At 46.2% G+C, this 26,202-nt stretch overlaps 1 protein-coding gene, 1 long non-coding RNA gene and 2 pseudogenes across 4 annotated transcripts in view; 2 read left to right on the top strand and 2 right to left on the bottom strand.

Annotated features, from left to right (window-relative positions):
* Positions 1-6,937, top strand: part of LOC110203907 (very-long-chain 3-oxoacyl-CoA reductase-B-like) — a 44,933-nt gene extending 37,996 nt beyond the window's left edge. The window contains 6 exon segments of the mRNA XM_078145873.1: positions 1,100-1,165; positions 1,441-1,477; positions 1,480-1,545; positions 1,548-1,588; positions 6,643-6,758; positions 6,864-6,937. Coding sequence (XP_078001999.1) covers positions 1,100-1,165; positions 1,441-1,477; positions 1,480-1,545; positions 1,548-1,588; positions 6,643-6,738 — 306 coding nt within the window. The 3' untranslated portion in view covers positions 6,739-6,758; positions 6,864-6,937.
* Positions 1-26,202, top strand: part of LOC110203908 (biogenesis of lysosome-related organelles complex 1 subunit 3-like) — a 66,854-nt pseudogene that overhangs the window by 39,621 nt on the left and 1,031 nt on the right. The gene's annotated exons all lie outside the window — the stretch shown is intronic.
* LOC110203643 (uncharacterized) lies at positions 6,404-8,532 on the bottom strand. Its single transcript, XR_002323031.2, has 3 exons — positions 8,434-8,532; positions 8,009-8,098; positions 6,404-6,868 (listed from the first exon to the last, which is right to left on the bottom strand). It is a non-coding gene; the product is annotated as an uncharacterized LOC110203643 (long non-coding RNA).
* On the bottom strand, positions 9,271-24,839 carry LOC110203632 (trafficking protein particle complex subunit 6A-like; annotated as a pseudogene). The gene is made up of 3 exons (XR_013482605.1): positions 24,701-24,839; positions 12,128-12,195; positions 9,271-11,828 (listed from the first exon to the last, which is right to left on the bottom strand). The product of XR_013482605.1 is annotated as a trafficking protein particle complex subunit 6A-like (transcript).

Below are 26,202 nucleotides of genomic sequence, written 5' to 3'. Positions count from 1 at the left end.
TTGAGGCCAGCCTGAATCCAGCCCTCTTGCTGCTGGACTCTGTGGTCTCCTATCTGTACTATGCATGCTAGAACCCAGCAGAATTGACTTTCCTGCTACTGCTCACAGAGGACACTGTACTCCCCCACCCCTGCCTCTATTTCTGTCCTGCTCTCCCTACTCACCTCCATCTTTTAGAATCTCCATCTTCCTCCAAACCTCAGCTCAATTGCCACTGTCTACTTGAGGCCTTCCTGATCATTCACACTGGCCCAGGTGCTTCACCTATCCATTACCTGGTATTTAATAAACCACAGTCACGTATTTGTATAAGACTTGAAGGTTTGCAATGTACTTTACGAATATCCCATTCAATCCTCACAAAAACCTTGGGAGGTGGGTGCTCTTTTTATGCCCATTTATAGATGTGGAATTGGAGGCCAACAGAGACAGAGGTGAGTTTGCCCAGGGTCGCACAGCTAGTACATGTCTAAGGCAGGATTTGCACTCCGATTTTCTTGAAGCCAGATCCAGCATTCGGTCATTGGGCCACTACCAGCATATGTTTGATATGTATGCATGTGGACACATGTTTCTCAGGATAGAATGGAAGCCTCTGGAGGGCAGGGATTGTTTTGGTCGTTTGTGTTTTGTTTTGTTTGGCTTTCGGTTTTTATCTTGTCTCTAGTGCCAAGAAGAACCCCTGTAGAGAGTGAGCTATTGAATGCTTCTTAGCTGTTTGACTGGTCAATAGAACCAGGCGTATTTAGCCCAGAAAAGAAAAGGCTTCATGCAGGACTTGGGAACTCTCCTCCAGGACTTGGAAGAATGTCATGGAGTCAAGAACCAGTCTTGTTATCCTTGAACCCAGAGGGCAGAACCAGGAGCAATGAGGTGTTCAGGGCAGAACAAGGGTCCTGTCAATGAGAGCTGCCCCAGAGTGGAGGCTGCCTGGGGAGGTAGTGAGCGTTCCATCTTGGGAGGTCTTCCAGGAGAATCTGGAGTACTACTTGTCATTGAGGGTGTAGTGAAGATTCCTCTTCAGGGGTGGGTTCCACTAAGTGTACTCTGGGTCCCTTCTGATGCTAAAATTCTGTGATTCACCCTCTCTTACTCCTAGGCCTTTATGAATAGCTTCTCTCGGGCTGTGGCCTTGGAATACCAGTCCTCTGGAGTTATCATACAGGTATGGGTGTGGGTGTGAGTGTGAATGTGCTTGTGTGATTGTTAGGGCCTGAAGAGGTGGATGGGAAAGTTTGTGAGGAGCTGAGAGATGGGGGAGAGCTTGGGAAGAGGGCAAGGGGGTCAAGGTAAGTGGGACTGGTGAGAGGCAGCAGGTTTGGTGAGGTAGCAGGAGGGTGGGGGTAAAGATGGGTGACCAGCTAAGGGGGAGGAAGGCTTTGGGAGGTGGGTAGGTGAGAGCTATGACCCTTCCATCTAGTCATCAACTTCTTTCTCCAGACTCTTACTCCTCTGGCTGTTTCCAGCAACATGACCAGATGCAACCCACAAAATTCTTGGTGAAGTCTTCAGATGACTTTGCCAGAGAAGCCTTGGATACTGTAGGTGTTCTAACTTCACCTGGGGGTGTTTCCTACACTCTGTCCACGTGAGTGACTGGGGTGCCCATTGGGTTGAACTAATAGGGAAGGTGTCCAGACCAACTCCTGGCGTGATGGGTTGGCTAAGGAGGGAAGGAAGGATACTCTTACATGCCAGGAACTCTGCTAACCCCTTTACAAAGATCTCATGTGGTCCTCACAACAACCCTGGCAAGATAGGTGCTGTTATTATCCTCATTTTCCAGTTGAAGTAACAGTCAGACAGCTGTTCAGTGACTTGTCTGGGGTCACACACTGGCAAGTTTCTCAGGCTGGATTTGAACTCAGGTATTCCAGACTCCAGGTCCAGTGCTCTAGCCATTATCACCTATCTGTACACACCTGGGTAGAAGTTAGACCTTTGGGGGGGGTGTATGTGTGTGTGTGTATTGGGGTGAGGGGGGATAATCGGTTTTTTTGAGCAAAACCCATGGGGTTCAGGAAAGAATGGGAGGCATGAATGAAGTCAGATGTCTGCCTCAGTTATAGTGTTATGGAAAGAACATTGGATTTGGATTCAAAAGACCTGGGCTGAAATCCTAGCCTTGCCATGTACTGAAACCTCATCAGTCACCTTGCCCAGGGTTTGTCTGGTACACAGGAAAGAATACTGGATTAGGAAATTCCAGTCCTGGCTGTGAGGTATTGAGCAAGTCACTGAATATCTCTGAGACTCAGTTTCCTCATCTGTACAATGAGGTGGATGGCTCAGGGGCTTCCCTTCCATCTCTAAATCTGTGATTCTAAGAGCCAAAACTTCAGAATTCAATTTTTTTCCACTTGTGAACTGAGAGTGGCTGTGATCAGGTGATCTCCATGGTCCCTCACAGCTCTGAGTCCTACTTTTGGAGAAGATGAGCTCCTGCACCTGTGATTTCATAGGAGGTAGGGAACTCCTGGTGAGGACCTTCCCTCTCCCAATACAGCTTGTCTGCAGTCTACAGGTGTTGAGTTGTCTGGGGCACTGAGAGGGTGCCACAGCCTGTCAGTGTCAATGCTGGGCCATTGGCCCCTTAGCTTCTCAGCCACATAGCTTGTGGAGGGCTCAGATGTTCTGAGAAAGTCATCAGAGCAAGCCCCCTCCTCCCTGGGTCTGATACTGAATCTTGAGGCCTTGAAGGAAATGCCTCCCACCAGATTTACAGATTGGAACGCATTCCCTGGTGCCAGTTGTCATAATGCTGGATAGGTCAATGGGAACTCACTTATCCAAAGCCCATCTGACCAATGCCGAAGACCTTGGCTTTTGTCGGGGGGGTGTCCCTTCAGTTATAGGGCACACGACTCTCTAGAACTTGGTTGTCAGGAACCTAGCCAGTTTTATAAAATTCAATGATGCCAGATGTAGTTACCTAGAACCCACTGTAGGTAACTTTGATGTTTAGGGCTCTTATCAACAGCCTAGAGTGCAGGTATGTGGAACTTGGTGGCTACAAGTCAGCTCACAAGAACTGTGTCCTTCCGAATTGAGGTCACTGGGCCTTACTTATTTGATATGTTGTTCTCTAGAAGTCGTTGGTTCAGAACAGAATCAAGAATATGACAAGACCCCCCAAAAGAAACACCTTAGCTCCAAAATATGTTCATGTGCATGCAAGCATCTTCATCTTCTACAAGGAGAACCCACTGGGTATTTACTCTAAACCTATTGGCTCTTATTCAACACAAAATTCTTACAACCTTGGTGCTCTGGTTCTCTAAGTCAAGAGATGATTAGAATTATCAGATTGGAGATGCATGGACCACGTCCCCCTGCCCCACCCGCCAGAAGGGGATGGACTCAGGGTGCAGAGCAAGAGCTAAGGTTTAGGACATGGCCAGTATGGGATTTTGCTGCGCTTGATTAGGCATGCTTATTGCAAGGGCTTTTTTTTCCTTCCTTTTTAAACAGGAAAAGTGGGAAGGAGAGGAAATAGATTTAATTTAATTTTTTAAAAAGGATTAGAGGGGTACATGGAGTTAACTAGAGAAGGGTCGGGTAACTGATGGAATTAAGTGACTGGAGCAAAAGACAGAAATACAAAAGGCAACAATAGGGTTAGTTCCTGAATGCTGACTTCTTAGAGATTAGGACATTAGATAAATGGACTCTGGATAGGTGATTTCCCACGGTTCCATCTAATATTAGGGTGATGAGCTGACTGCCAAGGAGTTTATGACTTGGTCTAGATTTTGCCCAAGGAGGCAGAGAGATGGGTGAGCTTATTTTTTTTAAAAAGGAAATTGGGGTTAAGTGACTTGCTCAGGGTGACACAACTAGTAAGATCTGGAGTCACACTTGAACTCAGGTCCTCCTGACTCCGTTGTTGATGTTCTATTCAGTGTGCCACCTAGCTGCCCCAGTGAGCCATTTTAGAAAAGTTTACCAAATATTGTTTTTATTTTTAAAGGAAACATAATTTTTGATCATATACTCTTAGACTACAGTGCTGGCAAGTATCTGCATGACCACTTTGCATCCAGTTGCTTCGTTTTACAGAGTAGGAAGCTGAAACCCAGAAAGGGTATAAGATGGAAAAGACATAGTGAAGCAGGAGTGTGTCTGAAAAGAGCTGAAGGTGTTAGTAGACCGCAAGCCTAATATAAGTCAGCCATGTAATAGGGTGCCCCAAAAAGCTGATCTTGAACCACGTTAAGTGGGGCAGTAGCTTCCAAGAATACAGAGGTGGTAGTCCCACATACTTGATGAGGAGGCCTGTGTTCAGTTCTGGGCACCATGGTTTAAGAAGGACATTAATGTGCTGTAAAATTTCCAGTGGTGGGAAACCAGGACGATGAAAGGCTTGGTATCCAGAGCATACCATCAGCTGAGGGCATGGGTGGTACGCAATCTGGAGAAGACACAAGGGGATCATAATGGCTTTTTTGCAGTACTTGCATGTAGGGAGGGAATTAGCTATGTTCTTTGGCCTCAGAGGGCAGACCTGGGAGCAGAGGGGCTGGCGGTGGGGTGGGGCAAAGGGAAGAAGGGACTGAAAAGTGACCAGTTTTGGCTTGAGATGAAGACAAACTTCCTGAGGATAAGAGCTGTTGCAAAGGTCACCGGGTTGCCTTGAGAGGCGAGTTCCCCTTCCTTGGAGGTCTTGAGGCTGAGGCTGGAGGAGCATGTGCTGGGTGTCTTCTAGTGAATATTCTGTTCCTGTGTGGGATGGATTCAATGGCCTCCTGGGTAGACTAGAACCCCCGGGCCATCTGACTCTTTCCCCTTCACAGAACTGTGCACCCCAGTCCCAGGGTTCTCGAGCACAGAGGCTGAATTCTATTTATCCAGTACTCGCTGTGTGCAAAGCCTTGAAGTGAACAGACTGTACTCTACAGTGTGTCAGATAATACCAAAGCTTTAGAAACAGTAGGGACATAATTTATACAATATTAAATGAGGTTGATACTGTATATGCCAGAGGCTGCCTCCCAGACAGTTATCTGTTAGCAATATGAAGATTAGAACACAAGGTAACCTCTCTTAATTCATACAGCATAAATACATGGGGGCCGCTAAGTGGCGCTGTGTGGGGTAGATCTCTGGGACTAGAGTCAGAAAGACTCATCTTCCTGAGTTCAAATTCAGCCTCAGACCCTTACTATGTGTGTGATTCTGGGCAAACCACTTAACCCTGTTTGCCTCAGTTTCCTCATCTGGAAAAGGAAATGGGAAACCCCAAATGGGGTTACGATTGGGACACAATTGAACCACAAATGAATAGATGAGAGTAAGGGGATGAAGCATTTCTATAACATCTACTATGTGCTAAGCCCTTTGCAAATATCTCATTTGATTCTCATGCCAACCCTGGGAGGTAGGAGCTGTTATTATCCCCATTTTACAGTTGCAGAAACTCTGGCAGGTTTAGGTTAAGTGACTTGCCCAGGGTAGCATAGTTAGTAAGTGTTTGAGACCAGATTTGAATTCAGGTCTTCCTTCCTTCCTTCTTTCCTTCCTTCCTTCCTTCCTTCCTTCCTTCCTTCCTTCCTTCCTTCCTTCCTTCCTTCTTTCTTTCTTTCTTTCTTTCTTTCTTTCTTTCTTTTCTTTCTTTCTCTTTCTTAGACAGTTGGGATTAAGCAACTTGCCCAGGGTCACACAGCATGAGTGTCAAGTGTTTGGTCTGAGGCCAGATTTGAACTCAGGTCCTTTTGATTTCAGATCCTGTGCCACCTAGCTGCCCCAGATTGAAGTCTTTCTAACTCCAAGCCCAGCACTCTACCCACTGCATTACCAGCTGCCTCATCCTCAGCATTCTCTGCCCCCTAAGGCTTTGCCTTCTGATTGATTGGCTCCTTCTAGAACTTCCATTTTAAGGGGAAGGCCCAGGCAGCAGTTATTTTCAGCCCTGTCCAGGCTGCACTGCACTCATCTGCATAGAACTTCCCCTACCTTTTCTCTTCCCCTTCTTTAGCTTCTTTTTAGCACTCCATTAGAAGCAAAGCTTCTTGAGGGCAGGGACTGTCTTTGTTTCTGCTTGTATTTGTGTTTCCAGCACTTAGCACAATACCTGGCACATAGTAAGATCTTAATAAATGCTTACTGGCTGACTGGCAGTATAATATATAGCACTCATGTGGAAAAATCTTGGACTATAAGAGGTGGAAGGAACACCTGAGAATAGAGAATATCAGAAGTATAAGGGACCTTAGAACAGAGAATGCAAGAGCTGGGAGGGACTTTGAATATGGAATGTCAGAGCTGGGAGGGCCCTTAGAACAGGGAATGTCAGAACTGGGAGGGCCCTTAGAGCAGGAAATGTCAGAGCTGGGAGGGCCTTAGAGATCATGTAGTCTAGAGATATCAAAACTCCTGGACTGAAAAACACCAAAATGCTCCCCAGACCAGCTTAAAATGTAATTGGGAAATGCTTATGAAGGTAAATACAACTCTGCTCCACGGCTCATGTTCCTAAGTCAGCAGTCATTTGCTGGGCTCTGTATCTCCTGGAGGTGACTGAGGAGGCCTTGAGGGGGCAATGCTCCAGGCCCCAGTGCTCTGGGCCTGGGAACCAGGCTGAGGCCAGGCTGCCTCCTGACCACTGTGCTGCCTCCTGACCACTGTGCTCCCTCCTTTCCTCAGGGCTTGTTGCTGTGGCCCCTGAACTCCAACTTTAAATTCATCAGCCCGACTCTGATGTTCTTCTACTCTCTGCTCAGTGCATCCAGAAGTTCCTGAAGAAGTTGTGGGAAGGAGGTGTGGGCTGAATTGGAGTCCCTTTGTTGGGGTAGGGGAGATGAGTGCTGCTGGTGGGAAGAGAGGGGTTTCCTCTGCTTGGCTCATCTCTCTGTCCTGTTTTCCAGGTTCCCTTTGAGGAGAAACCCCAGCCCTGAGAAGCTGTAGCTGTAACTTGTTATAATAAATTGTTTTCTCTTTAGCCAGCTATCTGTCTTATCAATAGCTGCATGGCCAAGCACACTCACCGCCATCCTGGTGCAACCCCAGCCCACAGTAGTGCTTCCTGGGTCTGAACCCCACCTCCACCCCTCATCACTCTGAGGTCTGCTAAGTGGGGCCCTGGAGAGGCAGCCTGGCCTCTGTTGCCCATGGGCAGCCCTCCAGATACTGAAGGGATCCCAGAGAGTAGAAAGGGCAGGGGGTGATGGGGGAGATGCAGGAGGCCTCCTCCTCCTCCTCCTTCTTCTCCTCTTCCCTCCCAGCTCCCCACTCTTAGAAGTTGTCACAGACTCCAGGCTGGGGTGGAGGGGAGTTAATACACTGTGATGATTTACAGGCCCCGGGACCTCTGGTTCTCATCTTGAGCCCAATCCCTTTTTTGCTCTGTAACCCTGGGCAAGTGACTTCCTGTTCCTAGTCTTGTTTTCCCTTTTGTAAAATTAGGTGGGAGGGGACGGATTTTGATGAATCTCCCAAATTCCTTTCCAGCCCCTGCCACCAGTCCTCTTATAGTTCCCCTTAGGTCTGACATTCTGGGTCTTGGGTTCAAGCCGGGCCCTTGTACTCCATCTGTGCCACTCTCTCATGTTTCCAATACCATGGAAGCGAAGGCTCAGAGAGGGGAATGCATTTGGCCAAAGCTACTCAGCAAACCCACCCGGGGAGGGGCAGAGGCAGGAAAGGTCTCAAGGCTCTCTCCCTTAGAACAAACAGAGAGCCCTCTGCTCCCTGCTCCCCCATGCATATCACAGCACCCTCCCCCTTTATCCCTCCCCCAACTCCCTCTTCCCAGCACTTCCCCCCCCCACAGACCCCTCCCCCATGTCCCTCTCCCCCAGCCTCTTCCCAGAACTTCCACCCCCACCAAAGTCTCCTCCTCCATATCTCCCCCCAGTCCCCTCTCTGTTGCACTTCCCCAGCACCAAAGCCTCCACCCCCTTAGCCCCCCAGCCCATTCCCCCATGCATGTAACCACCCCCTCCCCCTGTATCCCTCCCCGTAGCACTTCCCCCACCACCACAGCTCCCTCCCCCCAACCCCCTCCAAATACCTCTAGCTGGAAGCAAGGAAGGGTGGCTTCCAGAGGGCAGAATTCAGCCCTCACCCTGGGCTGCCTTTAGCTATCTCGCCTTCCCCTCCCCTTGAGGAAGAAAAACAAGGAAACAAATCATATTCCTGTCTCTCCCCAGGGCCTCTGGGGATCCAGCAGGGAGTCACCAAATCCCAGAGTGTCAGGGCAGGAAGGGATCGCAAAGGTCGCCTGGGCCAAATCCTCTAGACAGATGGAGAAACTGAGACCAAGGGAAGGAGTGGGACCTAGGCCAGTGTCTCATAGTGAGGCAAAGGAGGGGCAGGGCCCAACTTCCCACTCCTAGCTCTGGGGCCAAGGTAGCTTACCCACTTACCTAAGGCTAGACATTGGGAAGAAAAGATTGGAGAAGGCCATGCCTTCCCTGCATCAGCTGTAGGACTTACTGAAACTCCCAGGCTGGTGGGGATTGGCTTCGAAAACTTCTTGGAAGCAGCCAGTGTGGCAGCTCAGGTGTGGCAGGGTGTGTGAGGAGCTCAGCTGAGACCAGCTGCCCCTTTTAAGAGCACTGAGCTCACCTCCTGCTTCTAACACTCATTAACTTTGTGACCTTGGACCTACCCTCCTGGGGACTGGTTTTCTTTATCTGTAAAAGGGAGTTGACTATCTGGCCTCTGAGATCCCTTTCAGCTCTAAATCTTATCCTATAAACTCCTAGATATCTGAATCCTTTGAGGGAGGGAGAGGAGTAAGAGGGGAACCCCTTCATTTCCTCTTCCCCAGACTGTTCCCTTCTTCTGGTATAGGATGTAAATGAGGTTCCTTCAGAAAGGAGAGTCCTATGGAGGGGGGCCTAAAGCAGCCAGTGGTAAGGCATAAGGCCATGTTTCCTGCTCAGACTGGGAGTCCTTGGAAGGGAAGGCCAAGCCTTCTCCCTTTTGTTTTTTTTTTGTTTTTTTGGCTAGGCAATGGGGTTAAGTGACTTGCCCAGGTCACACAGCTAGTAAGTGTTATGTATCTGAGGCCAGATTTGAACTCAGGTCCTTCTGAATTCAGGGCCAGTGCTCTATCCACTGTGCCACCTAGCTTCCCCCCTTCTCCCTTTTGCAGGGAGATTCCTGCTAGGGGACCCTAGCCACCTTGGGGTTCACACCCCTTACTTCTGGCCCAGCTCAATGTGGGAGAGAGGGCTTGGTGCCCTGACCTTGCCTCAGGGGCTTGCTTGGTGCCTCCCCACTTGCCATCCACCCCCACCTCCCAAAACAGGACTCAGCCTCCACTGCTGGTTGTATAGAAACACATTTATTTTATCATCATACATTCCCTATTACATGAGGAGCCACCCCAAGAAGAAGTTTAGAGGGAAGAGAGATGGAGGCTGGGCAGAGCAAGGCACAGCCTCCATTACTTCTATGGGACCTACCCTAACTCCGGAGCAGCCCTGGCTCCCAGCTCTGCCACTGGCTCGCTGTGTGACCTAGGGAGAAGTCCCTTTCCTCACTCTTGAGCCTCAGTTGTCCCGTCTCTAAAATGAGGGAATAAAACTCCACATCTGATGTATCTTCCCACCGTGATAGTCCATGCACTTAGTGTAGTGGCTGGCACATAGTAGGTGCTTAACAGAACTTGGCTCCAAGGAATCTTTGGATTTATAGACTCTTAGAATCATCTACTTTGCTAATCCTGGAATTATGCACTCGAAAAAATAGAAAGAGCCTCCCCTCCCTCCTCCAGCCTTCTCTATCCTAATCCCTTGTTCTTTCCCCTGTGGGAGTGAGTGCTGATAACTCTCCTCTCCTCCTCCCTAGAACCACACATCTCCCATATACATATACATACACCTCACACACCTCTCACACATCTTACACATACACCTAACACAGACACATATACACACACCTCACACACACAACTCATACATACATACACATATACACATGTACACACCTCTCACACCCACAGACACACACACCTCGCACACAAATACATCTCACACTAATATACACACACCTCACACAGCATATACATACACCTTTCACACACAGATATACACACCTCTCACATACCTTACACACACACCTCACACACATATATACACATTTCACACATAAGTCTCTCACACACCTTACACACATACCTTATGCACACACAACTCACACACCTATAAACACATCTCACACATATGTGTCTCACACACCTTACACCAGAGCCTTGTGCAATCTTAAACAAATGACCTATTATTTCTGGGGTGTCTCCTCTCCTGGGATTCAGTCCTAAGATTGGTGGGATGTGATCGTGGCCTCCCTCCCTGTGGCCAGTTGGCCTCTGTCCACTGGCAGGTCGCCATCTGTTGCCTGGCTGCCAATACAGACTGACCAGGTGGCTAAAAGCCTCGGGCCTCTTGGCATGAGCCGCTGTGTGGCCCAAGTTACCTCCCAGGGCTGGTGGAATAGGCTTTTTGAACACACTTCAAAGTCTCGACATCTCTCCCTCTTCAATTGGGCCCTAATGGTCTCACCAGAGGGTGCTGCTAAGTGTCTCTCCACTGGGGGAAACCATCCACACCAGCCCCTCTAAGGTTTAAACTGCATGATTCCCATTTTCTCTGTCCCTTTCTTAAATCCAGGCAATCAGCAAAGCAGGAAATGAAGCCTGATATGGAGCATTTTCAGATTTCCAGGGTGTGGACACTCATGTGGAAAATTAGCAATGGCCCCCCTGAAATCCTGGGAGCCGGCTCTGGCACATGCCTGGTTCTCACACAGCTGGGTCCTGGGGCCCTGACTCTGTCTCCCAGGGCACTCAGGGGCCCTCCCCTGGTCCTGCAGCAGTGGCTGGGCATATGCTGGGGGAAGGGCAGGGGAGCCCTGAATACACAATCTCATGTTGGCACACAACAAACCAGCCTGTGAGACTGAGGCAGAGGAGGGATTAGTATCCTGATTTTACAAATGAGAAAGTGAGAAAGAAGGAAGGAAAGGGAAGATCTGAGTATTTATTAAGCCCCCACTGTGTGCCAGGCACTATGCTAAGCCCTTTATGAATATCTCCTCTATGTTCCCAACCACCCCAGGAGGCAGAAGCTGTTTTCATTCCCATTTTACAGATGAGGAAAGTAAGGCAGCGATTATGTGCCTTGTCCAAAGTGCTAGAGGCTGCATTTGAACTCAGGTCTTCCTGACTCCAGTCCCAGTGCTCTCTCTAATGCTCTGCCTCAGAATGGAAGGGACTTGCCCAAGGTCTCCATCTGAAGCTATGACTTGTGACTGCGAGCCACGGTCTTTTCTTTTTTTATTAATTTATTTTATCAACAATCACTTCCAGAAGCTTTTGAGTTTTAAATTTTTCTCCCCTTCTCTCCCCCCTCTCCAAGACAATGCTCAATCTAATATAGGTTTACATATACATTCCTATTAAACACATTGTCACATTAGTCATGTTGTAAGGAAGAATTAGAATCAATAAGAGGAACCACCAGAAGGAGGAAACAAAATGCAACAAAAGAAAAAAAATAGCAAATAGTGAGCTGCAATCTGCATTCAAACTCCATAGATCTTTCTTTGGATGTGGATAGCATTTTCCATCAGGAGGCCTTTGGAGAAGTCTTAGATCCTTGCATTGCTGAGAAGGGCTAAGTCTATCAAAGTTAGCGATGGCACAACGTGGCTGTTACTATGTAGTACGTTCTCCTGGTTCTGCTCACTTCACTCTGCATCAGACCATACAAGTGTTTCCAGGTTTTTCTGAAGTCTGCTTATCATTTCTTACAGCACAGTAGTCCCTGCACAGGAACTTGATGGTGTCCAGCTCCTCTCTGAAGACCAGGGCCCCTCGGGGCAGCCTGGGAAAAACACAAGCTTCTGACTCTAGGGTGAAGAAGGCCTGGATCCAGGCCCAGCCCCGGGGAGCCAGGGAGAAGGGATCTAATGGGAAGATGCAAGATGTGACCCAAGGTCCAGGAAGGCCTGGGACTGGGGGCAGGAGAAAGGAGACCAAATACCATCACCAGTTTTGGCTCCTGGTACCCTGGGGGGACCCAATGATCACCTGGGGGGCCTCCCCCTGCAGAAGGGCCTGAGCACATGGGACAGGGAACCCCCTATTCCCAAGTCCCCTGGAAAACAGAGCCCTGGCTCTCACCTCTCAGCCAGGCCCTGGTCCACAGGGCAGCCCATGCCCTCAAGGACTGTCAAGCCTGTCCTCTGACCCTAGGAGAGGAGGGTGGGGGAAGAAGGGGGATCAGACAGGGCCATCAACTCTAGGCACCTCCCCTTCCCCCCCCCCAAAAAAGGAGAAATTACAGATGAGTGATTTTGGATTATGAATGGAAAAGGAAGCTCTCAAAGCTGCATCCCAACCCTGGAGCTGGAGAGGCAGAGACATGTTCCAGGTACAAGAAAGTACCTGAGAAGCTGCCAAGACTCTCACCTCCCAGGACAGGTGACCTGCTCCACCCCCACCCCCAGCCTTAGGCTCTGCTCCAGGGCCCCCAATGTTCTACCAGGAAGCCAGGGGGGAGAAGCCAGGCTCCTTGCTTCCATGAACCCCTCCCCAGGCAACCAATCCAATCCACAAATACGGCTGAGGTCAGCGCTGAGACAAGGGCTGTGGAGGAGCCAGAGAAGCCTGGAGTACATGGGGTGGAGGGGCCCGGCCCCGTAGTGACCCACAGCCCACCACCTCCTCAGTCTGGCTCATCCATGCCTATGTCTGGCTGCCCCTTAGCAAGGAATGCCCAAGGGGGGAAGGGGTGAGGAATGGAGGGGCAGTGGGGGGGGGGAAGGGAATCAGGGACAGGACGTGAGGACATGTGTAGGGAAAGCAGGAGCCCAAGAGAAAGAGAAGAATGGTGAGGTCAGGGTGGAAGCAGAAGAGGTGGGGTGAAGACGGCCATCCATCAGCAGCATCTCTTACATGCACATGTGTGTTTATGTGCATTGCGTGTATACATGTGTGCATGCGCATGTATATGTGTGTGTGTGTGTGTGTGTGTGTGTGCACACGCATATGTGTGCCGGCCCTGCATCAAACCTGGGTGCACACAGAGAATGAACCCCTCCATTCTCTGAAGGAGCTGCCATAAGAAGAGAGAGGAGGAGCCAGAGCTGGCTTAAGGGGCCTTTAGGCTCACCTGGTTCACCTTCCTCTTTTTCCAGGTGCAGGGACTGGCGCAAGGCTGCCCAGCTGTGGCCCAGCAGGATTCAAACTGAGATGGTGGGACAGGATCTGCCCTCCTTCCACAAGGCCCCACAGCCTCCAGTATAGGGATGTTGGGAAGGACAGAAGGAGGACAGAGACCCTTCTGAGCCTGTGGGAGCCCGAGTCCTTATGGAAAATCTCTAAGTACTTATAGATTTTAGGGGTCAGTACATATAGAGGCTTGCCTCGGGGTAAACGCTCCCATGACTCTTGCCCTCGCTCTGTTTGTTACGGTTTGTTGATTCTAAGTTCTCCCTCATGCCCAGCCTTGAGGCCAGCGGGCTGACTCGGGTAGACAATACTAAGAACTGGGCAGGGAAACAACAAATATGAAATTTGGCATTAAAACTACTTTCTCAAAATGAGGATCTTTAGCTGCTTAGATTGTTTATGTTATTAATTAGCACATGTAGATCATTTCTCATGGTACAAAGCTGTTTTCTATAGTATATAATCTTGTAACACCTGAAAACAAACTAGTCTTATGAGCATCAGTCTCAGACTCACCTAGCCCGACTTTTCTTTCTCCAGTTCCCTTTCCCCTTTTTCTTCACCACTCTGTTGAACACCACGCCGGCTTCTGGCAGTTGGCACCTGTACAGGGACTCGAGATCCTTGCATGGGAAAGTTTTAGACCCTGGGGGAATAGAAGGTGGTTAAGAGAGACACAGCAGCACGTTACTGACTCAGAGCTCCATTACAATGATGGGAAGAGGTAAGGGGATTTAGTCGTGTTGAAAGAAACACAACACTAGGCTTATTTGGGGATTTCTCTGCTGTCCTTTAAAATGGGTCAGTTTCAGTTTAAAAATAGAGAGCAACACCTTCAAGCTTTCTTTCCTCTCATTTGGTTAAAATGTATTCTCCCTGGAGAAAACTCATTCTCCAAGACCTTAAGGAAAATTTTGCTTGGTTTCCATAACATCTGGAAAACCATGAAAAGAAAAAATTAAAATTAAAATGAATATTATTTGATTTGTGCAAGGAATTGCTAACAAACCCCTATGAGCTTTTGGATTTTCCCTGTCATATTTTTTCTATATTTGTTTTGTGTTCGTCTGTGTGGTATGAGTGAAGTGTCCTTGCGTGTAATCTGATAACCTTTGCAATCAGGTGGCAAGAATAGCATGCCAGGGGAACGCTGCTTTCTTTCTCCCCTTCTCCCTCCCTAATACCAGCCGCCTCTTAGGAGCAGGTGGATGGGAGGGAGGAAGAAAGAAAAATACTTCATTATTTAGGTTATCTGATTGGTAAAAGACAAGAAAGTTTAAACATGCAGGAATGAGAGAAGTATGGGTAGAAAGAAAAGCATAATCTGTTTGTATGAACAGTGTGAACAGAGGGTTTGAGAGTAAAAGATTTGGAAACTTTTTGGAGAAATGTTAGGAAAAAATTATCTTTCTTTTTACATTCTGGACTCTGGCCAAGTTTTTGAGTGTAGATGGAAAGATAAGAAAAGAAAAAGTTGTTGGAAAATTTTCTCTTCCCGTCTTCCGCATTCAGCTTTGGCTGGGTTGTGGCCCCCACCTCAGCTGGGGCTGGGGTGTGGGAGAGAGGACGAGAAAGAGGAAAGGAGGGTGAATTTTTTCCCCTTAGATCAAAAAGAAAAGTTTTTTATGTATTGGAACACAATCAAAAGATAATTTAGTTCATTCTAATTGGTAATGTGTGTGTTTCAAGTTTTAAAAATCTAGTATTGTTTCCAACTGGTAAACTTTTGTATCAGTTATGTCAATCAGTTTTTCATAATTTGGATGTTATTAAAATGTGAACTAAAAGAAACTGAAGGACAGTGGGAAAATTGTGTAAAACCATTTAAATTATTTTATCAAGCCCTGCTAATCTTGTCTTATAATGTTTTATAACTGTCAATTAGAAAATCAGGTATTTCCATCAGTAACTATAATTAAAGAACAGCTTATAGTTAAAACAATTTGACTATCACTTATGAAAACTACCAGATTATTAAGTTATTTGAAGTTACTGTTTTAATGTTAAAACCTAGAATTTTTAATTATTTATGAGTGAAAAGGAGGAGCACAAGGCAATTCCCTTTACTTTGTAAACTTGCCAAGGTCCCAAGAAACCATCTGTGTGGGCAAGGTCATATGCCCTGAGAAAAGAACTTGTTTGTGTTATGGAGCTCCTAAGCAATTAATTTGGCTTACTGAGAAGTTACAACTTTATGTACAATAGATAGAAATGATTTCTAATAATTGGCTTTTGCACCAGAATGTGTGGAATGCCACTCAAATTAAAAATAAAACACAGAGGTGTACAAGGAGAAACAGAAAGTTAATTTATTATAGCTATTATTATTATTATTATTTCAAATCTCGAGATTTGGGTGTCCCTCCATCAGCAAGCTCTAATGAATGGGAGACAAGGGACACAGACACATAAGCTGGCTTAAATAATAAAAAAATTCCTCCTCCCCTACAGCTGTCCGTTAACTTGGCTCACAATCTCACATGCCAGACATAGTATATATCTCTATATTTCTTAGTTCGTTGAGATAATGTCAAAGAAGCAATCAAAAATATGCAGTTTACAATTGTTTTGGGGAGGTCTCAGGGATTGAATAGATAATGTTGGGAACAGAAAGACATCTGAATAAAACCCTGTCAAAGAGAGATAAGGGGGCTTGAGCCTTTAGGGGTTTTTCAGGGACCTGGGACAAAAGGCACATCAAGATAAGATCAAAGGGCAGGCCAGAGCTTACTGCTAGTATCTGGCACTAAAAAGAAGATCTTACAGTAGTCTATTTAACCCTATCCTACCTTCTGAACCCATTACCTTAATTACGCTGAGAAGTCTTCACTGGGACATCCCATTCAAGAACAAGTTTAAATTTGAGGAAAAAAGGATGTTAATTGAAATCTCTTATATATGTGAGTCCTACTAAATCTTTATTACTTATTACAACTCCATGAGAATAAAATTAACTGTATCTGGCTTTAAGCTGTGATTAGTGAAACTTGCTGTTTGAGGTAAAAGACTCTTAGGACTATAACCAATTTTTTTTTGAGTTTGAATTTGAGTATAGTTGTCTCCATTAAATCAGTATTTGAAGTTTCCCTATTGTGTTCCTTTAAGAAGGAATATTTCCCACCATGAGCCAAAATTTTGTTCATAACACTATCAAACCTGTTAGGCAGAGACATTTCCAGACAAAAATCATTCATTATATGGATGATATACATTGCAGTTGTTCTACTACTAGCGAACTCTCCTTATTAATGCCTAAGCTTTAACAAGCCCTTCAATCTCATAGATTTATAATTCCCCCTGAAAAGGTACAAAAGAAATCACCCTTTGGTTACTTTAGACATATTGTTTCACAGTCTACAATTAGACCCCCAAAATATTATAAATTGGGCAAGATTCTTTAAAAATTCTTAATAATTTTCAAAAAAAATTTCTTAAAGATATTAATTAGCCTCACAGATCACCACTAATCAATTATTTAATCTTTTTGCCACCCTCAGATACCTCACTAAGAATGTTTACACTTCAAACAAAAGATGAATTTAAACTAGTAGAATAAAAGATAGCTGAAACCCAATTAATTCCCTTTAATTTGTGGGGGCGTGATAGTTTACATCAAATGGGAGCTGTTATTTTCTCCCCCCCCCCAATTTACAGTGGTGGCCACTGTTTGTGCTTCTCCTATTCATAAAGCTGATAAAATACAATGAAAATCTGTTAAACCTGTTTGGGTGGAACAGTGGCTTCTGAAGAAAGAGAAGCTTTTTGCATTAAAACAATTAGTCGAACAATAACTTTTAGAAGGACATATAGAACCTTCTACAAGTCCTTGGAATTCACCTGTTTTTGTTATTACAAAGAAGTCAGGGAAATGGAGGATGCTTCATGACCTCCGAGCTATTAATGACACTATGGTGACTATGGGTCCCCTTCACTCCGGTCTCCCCTCACCCACTACGATTCCTGTTTCCTGGCTTTTGATAGTTATTGATTTAAAAGATTGCTTTTTTACTATTCCATTACAACAAGCTGACAAATGTTGCTTTGCTTTTACTATACCCAGTGTTAATGCAGAACAACCTGCAACCAGGTTTCAATGGAAAGTCCTTCCTCAAGGCATGAAAAGCAGCCCTACAATGTGTCAAAATTTTGTTAATAAAACTATACAACCAATTAGGAAAAAATTTCCCAATGCAAAAATAATACACTATATAGATGACATACTTTGTAAATGAACTCACACATTTATTACCTCAGCTTCAATTAGCCTTACAGGAATATGGGCTTATTACAGCCCCAGAAAAAGTTCAAGGAAAATCTCCATTTTCCTACTTAGGTCATATTGTCACTGAAACAACCGTGAAGCCACAAAAAGTAAACTTACACCTTAATTCTTTAAAAACACTTAATGATTTTCAAAAACTCTTAAGGGATATTAATTGGCTTCGACCAGCACTCCAAATTACTACAGAACAATTGGCTAATCTCTTTTTTACACTTAGAGGAGATCCTGATCTAAATTCCCCTAGGACATTAACTCCTGAGGCAAAAAAAGGAACTTCACTTAGTCTACCAGAAAATTTCTGAAACTCAGCTCACCCATATTTCATTAAATGAAGAGGTACAAGGTGCTATTCTTAGTACTCCAGTGTCCTCTACAGGAGTTTTATTTCAATCTTCTGGAGCCTTAGAATGGATTCACCTCCCTCATCAATTCCCCAATTCTGTAATTCCTTATCCTACAATGGTAGGTAAAATTTCATAAAAGGAAATTTACTTTCTGTTATTCATCAACCTTATAATAAAAAACAAATAGACACTCTTGTTTCCTCTTCAGAGGACTGGCAAATTGCTATTACAATTTTTTCTGGCCGTATTGATAATCACTTACCATCTCTCAAGATATTAACCTTTTTTACGAATTATTCATGGGTATTTCCAAAGATTTTTAGATCTAATCCCATTCCTTCAGCACCCACTGCGTTCACTGATGGGTCAAGCACAGGTATGGCAGGATATTATATCTCACCAACTCAAAGAAATTATATTCACACACTTTACTCTTCTGCACAAAAGGCTAAATTAGCAGCTCTTATATTATTACTTCAGGATTTTACTGAGCCTATTAATGTTGCTTCTGATAGCAAATACTCTGTCTGTGTCTCTCAAAATATAGAGACTGCAAAGTTAAAATATATTACTAATACACAATTATATACTCTTTTTCAACAACTTCAAATCTTACTTCGTTCACGTTATTACCTTATCTATATTACCCACATATGAGCACATTTTAATTTGTCGGGACCTCTTACTGAAAGTAATACCATTATTGATTCTCAACTACAATTCTATCTAACACTTTTAACTCCTACCATACAACAAGCTATTAATTCTCATTTCTAGTTTCGCCAAAATGCTGCCACTTAACTTTTTATTAAGCTTTTATTAGGCCTTTTATTAACTACATTCTGCCAATATAACAACCTTAATTGTAGACAGGATAACATTTTGTGACTATTTTTGAATAAATAAACTCCTGCAGTATTAGAAACATAGTATAAAAATGATTATTTTTTTAAAGGCTGTTTCAAATGTATCACTTTTATTAACCCTCCTTCTTTTGCCATTAATCCCAGAGGCTTTTCTCCCAAACATATTTGAGAAATAGATGTAACTCATATGCCTTCTTCTGAAAAGCTTTCTTATATTCATGTTATAATTGATATTTTTTCTTCTTTCATTTTTTCCACTTTACAAACAAGTGGAATAATTAAACATGTAATCAATCATATTCTACAAGCCTTCTCAGTTATGGGTGTACCTAAACAAATTCAAACAGATAATGCTCCTGCTTACGATAGCAAAGCATTTTCTTCTTTTTATGCTTTTTATAACATTTCTCTGATCACAAGCATTCTATATAATTAAAAACAAAGATATTAAAACTATTCTTCTTTAACAAAAAAGGGGGTATCTGGGCTATTACCCCTCATCGACAATTGGCTATTAATTTTTTAAATATTAACAAAGATAGCTACACTCCAGCCGAAAAACACCTTGAGAAAAATAAACACCCAGAGGCCTGAATCCATTATTAATGTGGGGACGAGGGTATGCTTGTATTTTTTCAGAAAACTTTGATAAACCTGTCTGGATACCAAAGGAAAATATCCGAGCGTGTATCACACTCACAGCTTCAATGCAGAGTATGAGGATTCTGGGAAAGCACAGAAAGAGCAGATCTACAGTGATGAGTCGCCTTCCCACATGGGGTCAAGTGAAAGCTCCCTCTCATCCAGCCATGGAAGACTCCTGACCTTGTATTTTTAGCAATAGTAGCTTTACTTTCTGCTCAAGTGTGTAATGTACAGAGTGCTCAGCGCTGGACTTATTTTCCTTTTTTGCCCTGGTTGTGACCCCTCACATACATGGACAAATTGGGAACTATATATACTAATAATACTTATATATTCAGAGGCCAAGAATACCCCTTCCTCCAGGACAGTGCCAATGTTACAATTACCCTCAGCTCTCTAGCATTTAGGACACCTGTATGTTTTACAAAAGTTAGCAACAATACTGAACCCTGTCTTTTTCTTGTTACATCATTTTTTAATACCAGTTTGTCTAATGAATGTGTAAATTTTACTCAATCTAATACTACTTTTGAATAGAATGCTACTTGTGTCGATTGCACTCTCAAACAATGTATTGATAATAATGACTATACTGTACTTTTGGTAGAACAATCATCATTTGCCATTTTTCCGACTAACATCTCACATGAATAGTTCCAGAACTCTGGTCAACATGCTCCTCAGATTATTACTTCCTCCTTAAATCAATCAAAACAATTTATTGGTCTCCTTATAACTGGTTTAATCATTGTTGCTTCTCTTATTTTATCTACTACTGTTTCATCTATTGCACTACAATCTGAAATTTAAACTGCATAATTTGTAAGTGACTTAGCAAAAAATATGTTTAGTACTTAAAGCACAAGAAGCTATTGATAGAGATGTATTGTATAAAGTCAATTTATTAGAGCGATCAGTATTGTATTTAGGAGATGAGTTAGAAACCTTGAAAACAAGGTTGCTTTTGCGATGTGATTACAGATACTCATATATTTGTGTTACTCCACTACCCTATAATGCTTCAGATCCCAATATCTCATGGGTTAAGATACGTGCTCGCTTATTGGGAGTCTGGCACGATTCTAATATTACCCTCAATATTAATACCCTTCATGATATCACTTCCAACATTGAAAATAGCCCCCATTCTGGGATTGACCCAAATAAATTAGCACATGCTATTTTGTCTACATAACACCAGCTTTCACGCTTTTCGAGCATATCCTTGCTTTTGCATACGCTTCCTTTTGGTATTGGCCTAATTTGTTTTTGTTTCCCATTATTTTTAAGATTCATAAATCCTACCATCAAACCAATAATGAGTCAATTGCACGAACTTAAATTAACAAATAAAAAGGGGGGAGATGTGGGAGCCCGAGTCCTTATGGAAAATCTCTAAGTCCTTATAGACTTTAGGGGTCAGTACGAATAGAGGCTTGCTCCCATGACTCTTGCCCTAGCTCCATTTGTTATGGTTTGTTGATTTTAAGTTCTCACTGATGCCCAGCCTTGAGGCCAGCTGGCTGACTCAGGTAGACAATACTAAGAACTGGGCAGGGAAACAACAGATACGAAATTTGGCATTGAAACTACTTTCTCATGAGAAAATGAGGATCTTTAGCTGCTTAGATTGTGTTATTAATTAGAGCTTGTAGATTATTTCTCACGGTACAAAGCTGTTTTCTATAGTATGTAATCTTGTAACACCTGAAAATAAACTAGTCATATGAGCATCAGTCTCACACTCATCTAGCCCGACTTTTCGTCCTCCAGTTCCCTTTCCCCTTCTTCTTCACCACTCTGTGGCACATCATGCCGGCTGCTGGCATGAGCCACCCCCTGCTAGTCCTCAGGTTCTGCCCTGCTCACATGTGCCCCCCAGAGTGTCTGTTCCACAGCTTCTTCCCCTCTCCGGTCCCTTATTGTTGCCCTGCCTCCCCTTCTCCTCACACTTCCCTGGAAAGCCCAAGGCCACCCAGGCACCCCTCCCAAGCTCTGTCCCCTCTTTGGGTGTCCTCCGGATCATCCGCCAACCTTCACTTCACACACAGAGGACGAGGTGGGCCTTCCTCGGCTGCCCTGGCGCCCATCCCCATTGGTCTCCTCCCACAGGTCTATCAACCACCCCCCACTCCTCATTCTCAACTTCTCCTGGCTCATTGCCTGCTGCCTACAAACAGACTACATGTCCCCCATCCTCAATCACCTTACCTCAGCCCCACTGGCTCCTGAAGCCCCCACCATGCTATGGTTATCTTCCCCTCCATAGCCAAACCCTACAAACAGCATCTTACCTGCATCTGGCTCTCTACAGTCTCATCTGCAAGCATTCAGTAAGGGCCTACTATGTGCCAGGCACTGGGCAGGTGGGGGTGGGGGCCTGCCCTGAGGAAGCTCCCAGTCTAATCAGGGGTGACAACAGGGGCATATGTATAAACATATACTGAATAGACACACAGTCACTTGGTGGAGAAGGTCCTAGCACCTCTCAATTCCTCGCAGTCTGGCTTCCAATTCCTTCATGAAAATGAATGGCTTGCTGCCAGGCTGCCTGAGATCTCTCTCCTACAACTCCAGTGATCTCCCCTGGGCACTCCCTCATCCCTGGTGTGGGCCACCTTCTTGACACAGTCCTGGCTCCTCTCACTGCTCAGCAGGGTCTCCACCCTCCTTCCCTCCCTCCCAATTCCACAGGCATTGCCCTTCTATCTTCATCAAGTCCTACCTGCCCAGCTGCCCACCGGACATCACCACCGACAGCCATCTCAAACTCCAAACAGCCCAAATCAAACTCATGTCTTCTGGCCACTTTCTCCTAACTTCCTCCCTTCTGGCACGGGCACCATCTTTGCCAAATTCACAAGCTGGGAGTTAATCTTGGCTTCCCAATCTCTCCTCACTCCCCTCTATGGCCAAGCAGCTAAGCCTCGAATTCCACCTCAGTGTCTCTGCCCAGCTCCAACCACTGTGGTCCAGCTCCTTATCACCCCGTCTGGACTCTTGTAATTGGTCTCTCTGTATCCAGTCTTTTCTTTCTATCCCTCATCCTCCACACTGCCATAAAACGGGAAATCCAAGCACAAAACTGACCAAGTAACGATTCTGCTCAGAAAGCTTCAGTGGAACTCTGATTGATAAATCTTATCAGGAGAGATCTTCCATGTCCCTGGTATGACTTTAAACATTGGGCTACAAGCCAGAGTGTGGTTATTTATGTTGACCTGAGAATTTGGCCAGTTCTCAGGAAAAGATGTGCTCTGGGAACCTGGCCGGTTCACCAGAACATATCAAGTTAATATTCCAAGATGTTTTGCTTGCTCCAGGAATTTGGCCAGGTCCTGGACCAAGTAAAAACATCTATTAGATTCATGGACACTTCTGGCACGGGGCCTTCTTTGTTAGAGACCCTATTTAAATCCTACTTGGGAAAGCCATTTTTGGATTATCAGCCACGGAGAGTACGCTCTGCCTGGGACTTTCCCAATCGGGACCCTGAAAGCTGCGCCCCGGGAATCCCCAGCTTGGACTTCACGTGTCGGTGCTTCCCTGAACTGGGGATGTTTTCTCATATTATTGCTATCCTTTGTACTCTTAGCCTGACTGTAGTCATATTGCTAATTGTATGTTGCTGTCAATCTAGTTTTTCTCTACTTGTATTATAATCTTAATTGAAGCCACCTTCACTTCTCTCTCCAGGAGTGTGTCTTATTGTAGGAGCGAATTCGAACCACATTTTTCTTCCTTAATCACACAGACTCCCCCAGCGGCCGAGAATGGAACGGAAACTCCCCTTCGGCATAGAAAGCCCTTCACAGGCTGGCTCCCACCTTCTTCCAGGCTTCCCTTCATGGGCTCTGTGCTTCAGCTGATGCCTGCTCGCTGATGTGCACAGACAGTCTACCTCCTGCCTCTGCATGCATACAGGCTGTCTCCTCAAAGCCTTGAAGTCACTCTTTCCACTTCATCCTCTTGGAACCCCTAATTCCCTAAGCTCAAATGCCACCTTCTAGGACTTGTCCTCATATTGCCCAGACGGTAATGCCCCTCTCTTCCAAATCAATGTGCCTTTATTTTGTAAATGCCTGGTTTATATTTATCTGTGAAGGAGTATTCCTGATCCCCCCAGCTGCTAGTGAGTGCCTCTACCTGTCCCCCCCCCCAAATTACTCTGAATTCCTCTGTGTTTTATATGAGAGGCAGCGTGGCTTAGTGGAGATAGAGCCAGCCTCAGAGCAAGACCTCGGTTCATACCTGGGACACAAGGTGTCTGGGTGACCCTGGGCTCCTCAGTGCTCCAAGTGACTCGCTGAGACTACGGCGGGTGGCAGGACAGCTGCTGACCTGCCCTGGTGGGAGCTTCCCCACAATAACAAAGTCCCTGAGCTGCTTAAACACACACGCGAGCCATTCCCTCCACAATGTGGGGTCAGGAGCACAGCACCCCACTGCCTGGGAAAATCTGAAAAATGTTGTGGCTCTCCCTTTGTACCCGAGAAGAAGTCTGAATTATTATGGTATTAAAAGATTAAAAACATGGTGCTATCATACAACACCATACATAGATTTTATGCATTTCTGAGTTTCTAAACATTTTCTGTGTCATCTTTGGCTTCCACAAAATTTCCTGCATAATTTCTTATGCTGACCTGTGATATATTGGAATCACGATGGGGAAAGTGGCAATGTGGAGGGATAATTGTGTACACACACAATCACACACACACCCACTCACACACACATATACACTCACACACACACAGACACACACACATTCACATACATACACTATGCTATATACGCATTTGTTGTTTGGTCCTGTCCAGCTCTTCATGACCCCATTTAGGGTTTTCTCGGCAGAGATACTGGTGTCATTTCCGTTTCCTTCTCCACCTCATTTGACAGATGAGGAAACGGAGGCAAACAGGGCGAAGTGACTTGCCCAGGGCCACACAGCTAGTGAGTGTCAGAACTCTGGTCTCCCTGACTCTGGGCCTGGCGCTCTGTGCACTATGGCGCCGCCTGGCGGCCACCTCTCTGCATGCCGTCTCCCAAGAAAATGCAAGCCCCAGGAGCGCGGGGTGTGTTCCTCTACGCATCCCTAACAGCAGGTGTTCAGGGGTCCTCATGGATGGAAGAAGACAGAGAACAGGCGTGTGCTGGGAAAGGTGAAGGGGGAGGAACAGGGAGGAGGGTGGAGGACATGGAGGGGGAGGAGGTAGGGAAGCAGGACAAGAGGAGGGAGAAGGGGAGGGGCAAGGGAGAGAAGGGAAAATCGGGGGGAGGGAGAGAGGAGGAGGAAACTAGAGGGAGGGGGAGGGGAGACGGGGAGTCTGTAAGGGAGGGGACAGAAGGCAGAGAAGACACAGGGAAGGCCTCCTGGCTTCACCTCGTCTCCCGAGCCCCGGCCCCCGCCATACGCGGCCGCCACCACCTCCGTGTGAAGCAGCTGGAACAGAGTCTCGTCCGCCATTGCCGGCGCTTCCTCCTTCAGCTGTCACTGAGCGCCCCACCCCCGAACCCTTCTGTTCCTCAGGCCCCGCCCACCTGCGCCCCGTCCAGCACTTCTATTGGCTCAATATCGGGCCACGTGATTACCGCTTCTCTCTTTAATCTACGGCCCTTCCGACACTTCTATTGGCACAGGGCGATTTCCATGTGAATGGCTGCCTCCGCTTCCTCCCTCCTGGCCTAATGCTCATAGGCCGAGACGCTTTTTATGTCACCTCCATATCAGGATGTGGTCGGGGTGGGCGTGGCTAGACAGCTCCTCGATGCACCTCCATTGGTCAATTCCTTTTTCACCAACCATTCGCAGTCATTGACTGAAGCGGCTGTGATGTCACGTGATCTAAGGGCCGCTCCGTCCTTGCTCATTGGCAGAGCACGAAAAGACCAAGCCCCACGTGACTGCCCCTCCTTTCCAAATCCAGGAAGGCTACAAGTGGAGAAAAGGCACGCTCTGGAGCTCCAGACCCTGTACCTTCCTCTCGCGGGTATGGACGGGATCCTACCCGGGACCCTTACGAGCCCTCCATTCCCTGTCTCTGGCACTCCTTGGGGGCGGGGAGGGAGAAAGGGCGCCCCCACAACCACTTCCCTCCGTAATTCCGCCCTTCCCCCTATGACTCCCACTCCCCCATACACAGCCCTGGAGTCTCCCCCTCTGGTGATGCCCCCTTCCTGATTCTCCTCCCTTATTGACTCCCCATACCTGATTCTCCGCTTGCATGACGCCCCCGCCCCGATTATCCCCTCCTGTGACGCCCCCTCCCCGATTCTTCCCTCCCCACAACCACTCATCTCGATTTTCCTCCTCCCCTACCCCCACGGCGTTCCCCTCTGCCTGGTTCTCCTCCTTTTTATTATCAACATTCTTTGATTCTCCTCTTCTTCTGACCAACCTTCCCCAAAACCACCCCCATCTCTGATTCTCTCCCTCTCCCTCCCCCATGACACTCCCTTTTTCCACCGCTCACCCCATCCCCCGAAATTTTCCTCCTTCCCTCTCTTCCACACCTCCCGCACCATTCTTATGGTCCCTGTTATGTAGCAATTTGCTTCCGTTAAGGGCCCCCTTATGGAATCCCCTCCTCTCAGAATGATGCAGTCCCTTCCCTGCTCCCCACTATGCCGTCTCTCTCATGGTTACTTTTTGGAATAATTCGTCCACCCCCACCCAAACTCCCAAAGCTCCTAGAAGTTCTAAGTCCCCTTCCATAGTGCCTTACTGCCCCTCAGTGTCTTGTCACCCTCCCTCGAACTCCTTTCCACTTTTGGTTCCTGGCTCTCCTGGCACCCCTCCCAGGAGGGATCCCCACAAGCCTTCAGGGAGCATTTTCCAATCTTACAACTTCCGCCTTCGCATAATGCCCTTGTGCTTGCGGGAGT

The sequence above is a fragment of the Phascolarctos cinereus genome, unplaced genomic scaffold, assembly GCF_003287225.1.
Source record: "Phascolarctos cinereus isolate Bilbo 61053 unplaced genomic scaffold, phaCin_HiC Scaffold_726;HRSCAF=1367, whole genome shotgun sequence".
Classification (NCBI taxonomy): domain Eukaryota; kingdom Metazoa; phylum Chordata; class Mammalia; order Diprotodontia; family Phascolarctidae; genus Phascolarctos; species Phascolarctos cinereus.
This window is presented reverse-complemented; position numbering and strand designations above follow the sequence as displayed.